At 39.7% G+C, this 12,521-nt stretch overlaps 1 protein-coding gene across 3 annotated transcripts in view; it reads left to right on the top strand.

Moving 5' to 3' along the window:
- Positions 1 to 12,189, top strand: part of LOC140508242 (uncharacterized) — a 28,261-nt gene extending 16,072 nt beyond the window's left edge. For all 3 annotated transcript variants that reach the window (XM_072616037.1, XM_072616039.1, XM_072616038.1), the window contains one exon: positions 6,121 to 12,189. In XM_072616037.1, the coding sequence (XP_072472138.1) occupies positions 6,121 to 8,447 (2,327 nt within the window). In that variant the 3' untranslated portion in view covers positions 8,448 to 12,189. The remainder of the gene's footprint in view (positions 1 to 6,120) is intronic.
- Positions 12,190 to 12,521: the final 332 nt, after the last annotated feature.

Here is a 12,521-nt window from a genome sequence, read left to right as displayed (position 1 = left end):
AATCTGTACATAATGGCAGAAGTGGCCAGATCTATGATTTTCTTAGGAGAAAGAACATTGGCTTCTGATTTGAGGACCTGGGTTCCAATCTCACCTCTGGCACTTAATACCTGTTCAACTTTGGTCAAGTTATTTCCACACCCTGGGCCTCAGTCTCCTCATCTATAAAATAGAGGTTGGATTACAGGGCCTCTGAGGTCCCTTCCAGCTCTAGCTGTAGGATTGGTGATCTTATAATCCATTAAATTATCAAAAAATTCTTGTTTTAAATATAGTGCAGTATTATGAATGCAGAAGGAAAGGAAATTGTAAAGAGGAACAGGCTAGTGTTACTAGTGGAAGAAGTCATCACTGAGGGCTAGATTGAGAACAGAATGGCTCCAATCCAGTCATTTTACAGGTAAGGCCAAGAGAGGAGATATAACTGGTCTAGGGTCAAATAGGTGCTCTGGCTTCCAAACCAGCGCTATTCCCTAGTACCATCATGCTGCATCAAGGCAATATCCTTAGACGGCAGGAAGGGATCAGGATCCCAAATGTTGGGGGAAGGGCTAGCTTTAGAAACTAATTGGGAAAAGGGAAAAGGATTTATATGGACAAAAAAGTTTTTAAGCATTGGCCTCTTTTCCCCTTCCTCTGTGCAGTCCCCTTCCCCACCTTCCATCTTTTCCTTGTTCAGTGTATGTAACATCCATAATCAAAGAATTCCTCCTGAATGTTCTTTAATTGTTCATGTATTGGTCTCTTCCTTACTCTTTCCCATTCCTATTTGTGTCCTTAAGTTGTCAGTTAAAATGATCTTACTTCTGGGCATTTGCTAAATGAGACAAAGCTGTTATTTTTGCAATCAAAGTCCAGATGGAGAACCATACCAACACCCTGATGTTCTGATGCTCCTTTTAGAATCTGATCTTTCACTTCCTGAAAATTGCACATCTCATCAATGTACCGCCATTTTGTTAGCCTTGTTTTACTCTTAAGTTGGCTTCCTTTGCTGAGCCCATTCCCCTACAATACAGGGCCATTCCAGATCATAACCCCTCTGATTTTTGCTTCAGTTGAATTACATGACAAATTTCCTACTCAGATGTTTCTCCTCTCTTTTCTGTATATCTTCAGATCTTAACATTATTGTGTGGTCAATTATGGGTAACATTTGAATAAGTACTCTTATCGTTTTAGTTATTCGGTCTTATCTCATTGATTGAATACTAAATTTTTCCCTTCTGTCTTGCTCTCTTTAAGAATACCTGAAGAATTATTTCTGGGCAGATGTGGCTATCAGAGGTTGCAGTCAGGCTTTCTTTTGCCTGTGTAGAATTTAAAAATAATTTTATCTTTATTTAATATTCCTACTTTAGCTGGCTAGAAGATTCTGGGTTGAAGTTCAGCTGCCTTTGACTTGTGAATCATGCTACCACTTTTCAAATTAGAGTTCACTTATCAATAAACCCAGTGAACCATCCCTTGTAACGAAGAATAAAAAAGAAAAAGGAAAGAAAAGTAATTTGGCAATACTAAGAAACATGATTTGATAGGGTGGTATATACAGCGTCCATGTCCATAGCCCCCATCAAAGAAAGAATGTGCATGTTCTCATCTCTTTTTTGGGATCCTGACATTTAGCTCTCTCCAGAGTTTTAAGGACGTTTTCTAGTTGAATTATCCTGCCTCTTTTACTACATTTTCTGCCATTTAGGAAGACTGGCTTCTGGCTTTTGATTTTATTTACCATTGATTGTCTTTTATTCAAATTTTTTAAATTTTCTCCATGTTGTTGGCTCTTATTATCAAATTGTTTTGATCTGTTTTACTGATGATAGAGCTTTAGTTAGCCACCAGATCTTTCTTTATCTACTTCATCAGATCTTTTGTTGACACCAAATTCATTCATTTAGCCCAAACTCTTCTCTCTGAGCTTACCAACAGTCTCTTAATTCCTCAGTCAGATTTCGTCTTTCTTGACTTCTCTGCATAGGACACTCTGACTACCTCTTCCTGCTTTGTGCTTTCTTCTCTGTCAGCTTTTGTAGCATTGCTTTTTCCTGGTTCTCTTCCTACCCATCTCAGGACTGCTTCTCTTTCTTCTTTCCTGGTTCATCTTTATATCCCATCCCCAACCATAGATGTGTGCCTGTTCTCTGCTAGACTATCTTGTCTTCTCCCTTTGTAGGCGGCCTGATGACCATACTACTGCCAAAGCGTTCCCCCTCCCCACCTACAGTGTATCACTTCCTCTATACAGATGACTCCCAGATCTTTATAGCCCTAATCTCTCCTAAACTCCACTCTTTCATCAGCCATTTCCAGCTGAATATCTTGTAGACATCTCAAAGGCAGATTGTCTAAAAAAAGAACTTGTTTTCTTCCCCATTAAGTCCACTTCTTTCTCAGACTGTCACATTTTTTTAAGGGCACCAACCATCCTTCCAATTAGGTTCCCAATCTGAGAGCTATATCTTGACACTTTTCTCTCACTCATCTCCTACAGCCAATGAATTTCCACATCTTTTCTGTTTTGCCTTCACAGTATACCTAGTATCCATCCCCCTCTTTCCACTCACAAAGGCACTGCTCTAGTTGAATCCCTTGTTAAGCCTTCCTCCCCCAGATCACTGGAATAGCTTCCTAATGGAGCTTTTAGCTTCATGTCTCTCCTGTTCCTTTTCATTGTCTGTCTTTCGTGTACTCTCCTTTTCATTCTTCCTCAAACCACCCATGGCTGCTTTTCTCAGCCTCTCAGTTGAGAATCTTGGTTCACATTTATTCCACTGAAAAGACTGAGGTCATTTACTAAGAGTGCCCTCTTTTCTACTCTATTTCATTCCTCCTTCGTCCATGTGCTATACAAAGACATAATACTTTTCCTTGTTGAGGGAAACCCCTTTACATGCATAAGTAATCCCATCCCATCCCATCTTCTCCAGCAGATTCCCCCCTTTTATCATCCCTTGTTGTTGTTCAGTCATTTTTCATTTGTGTCCAACTCTTTGTGACCCCATTCAGAGTTTCATTAGCAGAGATACTGGAGTGGTTTGCCATTTCCTTCTCCAGCTCATTTCACAGTTGAGGAAACTGAGGCAAACAGGGTCTTATAGCTAGTAAGTGTCTGAGGCTGGATTTGAACTCAGGAAAATGAGTACCAGGTCTAGCACTCTATCCACTGATCCATCTAGCCTCCACTACTCTCTCATTAATCTTCAGTCATTCCCTGCTGACTGTAAGCATGACCATGCTTACATCCCCTATGCCCAAAAAGCCTTCACTTGATCCATCCATGCTAGCTGTTATCCTATATCTTTCCTTTTCATGGCTGAACTCCTTGAGAATCCTCTTACTCTGCTTTGAGCTCTCTGTACTCTGCCTTTTGAACTCATCATTCAACTGAAACTGCTACCTTCAAAACTGCCAATGATCTCTTGGTCAACAAATCTAATGGCTTTCACTCAGTCCTTATTTTTCTTGCTTTCTCTGAAGCTTTTGGTATGATAAATCATGCTCTTTTCACGAATATGAATCTCTCTAGGTTTCCATAACCCTCTTCTCCGTTTTCCTCCTACCTATCTGCCCACTCCTTATCCTCCTTTCCCAGATCTTCATTCAGGTCACACTTGCTTACCTTGAGTGTCCCTCAAGGTTCTGTGCTGGGCTCTCTTTTGTTTCCTTTACTGTTTTGTTTAGTGAGCTCATCAGCTTCCATGAATTCAGTTATTATCTCTATGCAGATGATTCTCAGATCTCATCTAGCCCTAACCTCAATCCTTGCATCTCTAACAGCCTATTAAACATCTTGAACTGCTTAATAAATGTTTATTGATGATTGCCTCACATGACCTTTATTTCTAACTTTCTTATTACTGTTGAAGATACCAGTGTCCTTCCAGCCAGCCAGGCTCATCCACGTCCATGCCATTCTCAACTCATCATTCTGTGTCACCCCCATATATAAACTCTTGCAAAGTCTTATTGATTCTGCCTTCTTGGTCCCTCCCAAATATGCTCCCTTTGATCTTTGGACACTTCTATGACCCTGGTTCAGGACCTCCTACCTGGACTATTGAAATAAACTGCTGGTGGATATCCTGCTTCAAGTATATCCCCATCCTCACCTCAGCAATCACAGCGATCTTCCTAAAGTACAAGTCTGACCATGTCACCATAACCCCCACTCAATCAATTCTACTGGCTCCTTTTTACCTCTAGGATCAAATATAAAATCCTGTTTTGATTTAAAGCCTTTCATAATCTTACTCCTTCTTACCTTTCCAATCTTCTTATACCTTACTCCCTTTTATCTGCTTTGTGATGCCCTTACACTGGCCTCCTTGCTGTTCCTTGCACACGATGCCCCATCTCCCCACTCCAGGCATTTTCACTGGCTACCTTTTATGCCTAGGATTCTCCCCCACCCCTCGCCTTTGCCTCCTGATTTCCCTGACTTCCTTCAAGTCCTAGCTAAAATCTTATTTTGTAAGACTTTTCTGATCTCCCTTAATTCCAGTGCCTTCCCTCTACTGATTAGCTCCAGTTTATTCTGCATATAACTTATGCGCATATAATTGTTTGAGGAGAGGGAGAGGGCAAGCTGAGTTACCCAACTGGCTAGGTCGCCATTCAGGCAGCTTGGACCACTCACAGATTGTGTGTGTCCTTCATTTTCAAAGAGAACCATGACATCAGGGAAATGATGACATAACTTACAGTTGACTTTGATTTGAGTTAGGGAGGACTGTACAAGGTCATCAGCCTCACTTTCTCCTCCAGAGCCATCTAAGTCCAGTGACCAGATATTCATAAGGAAGAGTGGAGATGGCCCAGGATGTAATGAGACACCCTGGTCCTTTTAGGCTAAGGCTTAATGGCTACATTTTGGGCCCTCCTGGCTCAGAGTGAATGTCAGTAGTAACTCTTTCTTTTTTGACCAGCAACTCTGAGGGTCTTCCCCTCCCAGTTTGATTTTTTTTTTAATTAAAGGGGCCATCTCTTGACTCATTTCTTTAAGAGGCCTATTCACTCAAAGTGAGAACCTGAAAAGGCCTTAACCTAAAAGGGCCAGGTTTCCCATTGCATCCTGGGCCATCTCCAGTTGCCTTGATGCATATCTGGTCACTGGACCCAGACAGCTCCAGAGAAGAAAGTGAGGCTGGTGACCTTGCACAGCCCTCCCTCCCTCAAACCAAAGTTAACTGAAGGTCATGTCATCATTTCCCTGATATCATGGTGCTCTTCAAAAATGAAGGACAAACACAACACAATATAATTGTTTGTGCATTATGAAGTGAGCTCTTTTAGACTAAGAACTGTTTTTTACTTTACTTTACTTTACTGTATCTGCAGTGCTTAGCACAGAATCTGGCATATCTAGGTGATTAACAAATGCCCATTTACTGAATTTACATCTGCCTCATATAGTTTATATACAGTGAAGTTCTGAAGAGCTGGCCATGTTGTCTAAATGACAAACATACGGTTGCTTAAAAGACTATTCTATGAAGAACTCACACAAGGCAAGCACTTATATGGCAGTCAGAAAAAGCGATACAACGAAACTCTCCAGGTCTCTCTGAAGAAGTTTGTAATCTATTATGTAACATGAGAGACACTGGCACAGGACTGCCCACATGGTATGCCTACATCAAAAAAGGTGCTGTGCTCTATGAGCAAAACAGAATTGCAGAAGCTCAAAAAACATGAGATGAACAGAGTTAGAGACATCTCCATTCCACATGTTCATATGAACTACTTGTGCCTGCCCTGTGATAGAGCATTCTGAGCTCATATTGGTCTGATCAGCCATAGTCAGACATGCTGCAACTTGACTCTTAACGTAGTGATGTCATTTTGGTCTCCTTCAGGAACAAAGGACAGCAATCACCTAGCTTGCTTCCAAGATCAGTTTAAGATTACCCTTGTTGTTAGTATCGCTAACATTATTTCATAGTTACTTCGTATATATAATGTATGTATATACATATATATGTGCATGTTGCCTTCCCCAAATAGAATATAAATGCCTTAAGGAACTATTTTGATTTTTACCTTGTATCCCCACTACCGAGTGGGGTTTCTACCACATACTCCTTGAATGAACTAGTTAATTTACATCCTTTTTTCTTTCAGATTGGCCACAAACCAGGGAAACAATTCCAGTGGAGAGCATTTATATGGAAAAATTATCCCAGGAAGGACTGATTAGGGATGTTTCTTGGGAGTTTAAACTTGAAGAAACTTCCAAATGTGATGGCAGGTTCAAGAGGCAACAAGTCGACCAGGGAAGAGAGCTAAAGCAAATAATCACCCACAAGAACAATTCCAATAAGATGAGAAATCATGAATATGACAAATTTAGGAGAAATTCTAATCACAGATCAATCTCTGTTATACAGTGGAGCAGTCCTACAGAAAAGATGATCCATAAATATGATACATATGGAAATAGCTTCAAACAGTATTCAGACCTCGTTAAACATAATAGAATCTCATCAGGGAGGAAACTTTGGAAGAATAATGACTATAGTAAAACTTTCTGTTACCACTCAGATCTTATTCGCTATCATAGACACCCTACTGGAGAGAAATCCTATACATATACTGAATTTGGGAAAACCTTCCACCAAAAGCGACACCTTATTCAATATAAGAGAATTCCTGCTGAAGAGAAACCATATAAATGCACTGAATGTGAAAAATCCTTCAGTAATAGCACATCCCTTATTTTGCATCAGAGAATTCATACTGGAGAGAAACCTTACGAATGTCTTGAATGTGGGAAAACTTTTAGCCGAAGTATGTACCTTACTAGACATCAGAGAATCCATACTAGGGAGAGACCCTATAAATGTAATGAATGTGGAAAAGCCTTCAGTCAGATTATGTACCTTGCTCGACATCAGAAAATTCATACTGGAGACAGGCCCTATCAGTGTAGTGAATGTGGAAAAGCCTTCAGCCAGATATTGTACCTTACTCGACATCAGAGAACTCACACTGGAGAGAGACCCTATCAATGTAATGAATGTGGAAAAGCCTTTAGCCAGATTATGTACCTTACTCGGCATCAGAGAATTCATACTGGAGAGAGACCCTATAAATGTAGTGAATGTGGAAAAGCCTTTAGTAACAGTTCATCTCTTATTGTACATCAGAGAATTCATACTGGAGAGAGACCCTATAAATGTGATATATGTGAAAAGGCCTTCAGCCAGAGAGGACACCTTACTGAACATCAGAAAATTCATAATAGAGAAAAACCATACAAATGTAGTGAATGTGGAAAAGCCTTTAGCCAAATTATGTACTTTAATCAGCATCAGAGAATTCATACTGGGGAGAAGCCATACAAATGTAATGAATGCGGAAAGGCCTTCAGCAACAGCTCAACTTTTATTGTACATCATAGAATTCATACTGGAGAAAAACCTTATGAGTGTCTTGAATGTGGAAAAGCCTTCAGCAAGTGCACAGGCCTTGTTCTCCATAAGAGAATTCATACTGGAGAGAAACCCTATAAATGTAACGTATGTGAGAAAACTTTCAGTCGGAGGGGCCACCTCACAGAACATCAGAAAATTCATAATGGAGAGAAACCCTATACATGTAACGAATGTGGGAAGAGCTTTCGACAGAGAGGACACCTTACTGAACATCAGAGGACTCATACTGGGGAGAAACTCTATAAATGTAACGAATGTGGCAAAGCCTTCAGTAATAGTTCACAGCTTACTTTACATCACAGAATTCATACTGGAGAGAAGCCTTATAAATGCAGTGAATGTGGCAAAGCCTTCATTAACAGCTCCTTCCTTACTCTGCATCAGCGAATTCATACTGGAGAAAAACCATATAAATGTAACGAATGTGGGCAAGCCTTCCGTCATCCAGGAAACCTCACTGAACATCGGAAAATTCATACCGGAGAGAAACCCTATACGTGTAGTGAATGTGGAAAATCCTTTAGTCGTAGTATGTACCTTACTCGACATCAGAGAGTCCATACTGGAGAGAAATGCTATAAATGTAGTATGTGTAATAGAGCCTTCCAAAACAGCTCTTCCCTCACTCTCCATCAGAGAATTCATAGTGGAGATAAACCCTACAAATGTTTTGAATGCGGAAAAGCTTTCAGCCAGGGACTGTACCTTACTCGACATCAGAGAATTCATACCGGGGAAAAACCTTATAAATGTAATGAATGTGGCAAGGCCTTCAATCAGTCTGCAGGTCTTATTCAACACCAGATAGTTCATACAGTAGATAAACCCTATAAATGTGATGAATGTGGAAAAACCTTCAGTCGTCAAGGGAGCGTCATCCAACATCAAAGAATTCATACTGGAGAAAAACCTCATATATGTAGTGAATGTGGAAAAGCCTTCACCCACAGCTCATCTCTTGCTGTACATCAGAGAATTCATACTGGTGAGAAATCCTATGAATGTAAGGAATAATTCATCACCTTTTTGTTGCTTCATCCCCCCCCCCCCAAAAAAAAACCCTGAAAACAACTTCAATTCCCAATAATTAGGTAATGACTGTATGCTGACATTTCAATATAATGGGATAATGACTCACAGAATTTCAGAGTTGAAAGGAGCCTCATTAGTCATCTATTTCAACAACCCTGAAAACATCCATTATTTCCTTAGAGACTTCCAAAGACAGGAAACCCACTTCTCGTGGCAACCCATTCCACTGTGTCATGGCTCTAGTAGTTAGGAATTTTAAAATTTTTATGAAGCCTAAATTTGCATTTTTGCAACTTCCTGCCATTGCTCCTAGTTCTACCTTCTAGTGTTAAGCAGCAGAACATATGTAATACCTCTTCCATAGTCCTTCAGATACTTGAAGATGTCTTTCATGTGCCCCCTAAATCTACTCCAGATCAGACACCCACCCTTGCTTCATTCAGTCCTTACGTGGCATGAACTTAAAGCCCTTTGACATCCTGGATGACCTCTTTCTGCTCACCAGATTATCAGCGTCCTTCCTAAAACTGTGGTACCTAGAACTGAATACAGTTCTCTAGATGTGGTCTGACTGTGGCAGAGCATAACAAGACTATTACCTCCTTATTCTTGAAAGCTAGGCCTTTCTTTTCATTAGCTTTTTGGCTGCTGTATCACACTGTTGACTCATATTGAGTCAACGAAAATCCCCAGATGTTTTTCAGAGAAACTTCTGTCTAAATATTCTTTCCTCATTTTATACTTGTGATTTTTTTAACCCAAGACTTGGTACCTGTCTTATATTATCTTATTAGATTCAATCCAATATCCTAGCTGGTCAAGATATCTTGATCTTATCATCTACTGTGTTTGCTGCCCCTCCTGGATTTATATCATCTGTTGCATTTGATAAGCATTCGTGCTGTCTTTTTATCCAATCCATTTATAAAAATGTTAAACAGTATAAGGCCATGCACAACACCTGGGGAGGGGGGCACCCACATTGTAGTCCAAGTTGATATCAAACCACTAATGGTTCACATCTTATAGCACTGCTCCCATTTTCCAGACTCTTTCAAAGGTGACTGACAAGTGACTCGACAGACACGTCAGTTCTTCCAGTACTTGATAATGATTTGAGCCAGTTGCCTTGAACTGATCGTGAACTGCTAGACGCTCTGATTATTTCTATTTGTTGGTTTGTCAGCTCCTTAGTATCCATTTTCATATGTCACCTCCAATCCACAAGTTATTTGGCAGAGAAAATGGAAGCAAAATAAGAACTGAGTAGCTTTGCATTGTTTATCGTCAGTTAGCCCATCTAGCCCAGGCATCAGCCTTATGCCTTCTTTGTTTCTCTTCCCCAATATAGCTAAATAAAAGATGTTTTGTTGCCCTTAGTTTAACTTACTGGCCTCAGCTCATTCTGAACTCTGGCTTTTCTGACATAATTCTTATGATTCTGTACCATATTTTTATTTAAATTGTTACCCTCCCTTCCTTTTACCTTCTGCACATGTCTCTTTAAGATCCAAATTGTATGGTGAATTTCTTGCACACTCCCATTCGTCTCTTCAGACAATATCCTATTTTCTTCCTGTGTCTTCAGGATTTCATTTCTGAGTACTTCTTACATCTTTTCTGTACTGACTTCTTGTCTACATTTTTAGTTCATTGGATTCTATCCTTTGAAAGTATACACATGTTTAAAATTAATGAGAAATATTGCAATATATATTAATATCCATACAATGTCAAGAGATCTAGAGGAAGTCCTTCTTCCCCTCAGAATGTTGTATATTGCCCTCCCTTCCCAGAAAGATTTATGGAATGACATGAAGATTAACACCAAGTGAAACAGTATGAATGAGTTGCCATCTGCACCTTTGGAGCAAGTATGTCTTCCACAATGAGATCAGAGATCCATGGAAATATGAAAAAACACTTTTTTAAATTTATGAAATAACATGAAGCAAACCAGAAGCACAAAATTCATGCTGATTACAACATAAAAGGAAGGAGGGGAAACATACATAAATATGTAGAGATGATTTGACAAATTTAATGCAGATGTGGAATAACAAACTTACAGACATTTTAAATGTTGAAATTAATATATTGAACTGTAAATACTCAAAGTCTTCAAGTGGATTTGTTAATGTTTAAGTTAAGCTAGTAATTATTTAGAAATAAACAATGAGATAAGAGAAGGAAGAGTGAAAGATTTATTACTTGGTCTAGAAAGGCACCTTCAAGGTAGATGGAATGAGGATGGCTCTCTTAGTTTGATGATACAGTAGGATGGGAAATTGTTCTAGGACCAGAAAAGCTGGCTTATCACTAAACTATGGTTGTCATTATTTCTTTTCCCCTCCCCTTTCCATCTAACAGTCAATTGTAGGAAAGGGCTGTAGCAGTAAGCACCCTGGCATACACAGGAGGGCCTGCTGCACAAGTTCTTAGATCTGCTTTTCTAAAAGGAAAGCAACTTTTGAGGGGTCAACAATCATTTTAATCAAGCACATATATCATTCACTTAGTTCAGGGGGAAAAGTCAGCCCCCTGAACTTCAGAGAAAATACATGCAGAGGAAATAAAGACCAACAGACAGGGCTTCCAACTGTAAGCAATATACATCACAGACAGATCCAACTGTCTGAGCATTACATACATACATAGGCACCAGAGAGAGACACACCAACATCTGGGTTTTCAAAGCCGGGGGGCTCCTTAACGGCTACCCAGAGTCTCTTCTGGCCAAACACTTCCAGGGAGGAAGCTTCACAGTAAAACCTCATCTCAGAGTATTTATACACTTTTCAGAGCCAAAAGGCACAATCCTCTGACCCAGCATCTCAATAGAAATTAACAATAGATATTGAGGCCTATTAATGGGCAGGGGAGATCTTTAACTCTTCCCCCCACCCACCATTAACCTTACATTGACATTACAGGAGCCCATAAGAATTCTCAGATGCAGTGGTGGTTTGTCATGATAGTTTTTTAACTGAACTTCAGTTCTTATGTCTGGATTCTAACTCCAGAAATTCCATGTCCCCTAATTGTCAGAAGACCTGCCATGGAATCCTGCTCTCCTTGGCATTCCTCCATTCTATAGCATTACCATTCTTTCAATGTATTACAGAGGGTTCAAATCTCATATACTAGCTATGTGATCATGAGTATATCCCCTAATTTCATCTGTAATATAAGTATGGTAATAGTGCCACATTAGGCAATGATGTTAAAATGAGAAAAAAATGTAAAAGTACCATGTAAATTCCATCTGTTAGTATTATTGACCAATGTTATGAACTTGCTTTCCTTTCAGTAGTACTGATGAGCCATCCTTCAGAGTTTAACCCTCTTGGAAATGCAAATGACTCTTAACTGATAAAATTTTAGGGAAAGAGAATTTTGGATGAGAGTCCTTTTTAAGTATGAAAAGCTATCCATGGGAAACTGAGGCTGGGATAGTTTGTATCCTCTAATATCTTTCTGGGAAATTACCATATGATTTGAAATCCCATTTAGACAATGTTAATTGTGCTTAGTTAAGAATGGTGAGAATTAACTATGAGCTGGTTTGGGGACATGGCCACTTTGTAAAGAGGCAGTATTGAATGGTGTACCATCTGGGAATGGGGAACCCTAACCCTAAATATCCATCTGAAGCAAGGATTTCATTAGTACTCTCTTCTGCCACTTTAATTTCTGAATAAATAAAATAAAATTTCTGAATAAAGCCTTAGGCCTGGGCTTTCTGTATGCATGGAGTCAAAAGCCTGGCACTAAACACCCTGAAGTATGAGAGGATTGAAATATATCTGCTTTCTGGAGTTTCCAGAGATGGTGGAGTGATGGATAACCCCAATAAGAGGTCCATCCACTGATGTGCCCCCAGGTTTAGGAATTTTGGAATCTAGAGGTTTGAAGAAAACCTTCATATTTAACAAATTTCTGATTTTCATCAGAAATGTTATGACCTCAGTCCCAGAGGCCCATCCACTCCTTTCCCAAAGCCCCACCAATGTCTGTATTTCCGTGGGTTCAGCTGTGACTTTATGGAAGAAGTTG

Source organism: Notamacropus eugenii, chromosome 5, assembly GCF_028372415.1.
Source record: "Notamacropus eugenii isolate mMacEug1 chromosome 5, mMacEug1.pri_v2, whole genome shotgun sequence".
Classification (NCBI taxonomy): Eukaryota; Metazoa; Chordata; class Mammalia; order Diprotodontia; family Macropodidae; genus Notamacropus; species Notamacropus eugenii.
Note: the sequence above shows the minus strand (reverse complement) of the source record. Positions and strands in the feature narration are given on the sequence as shown.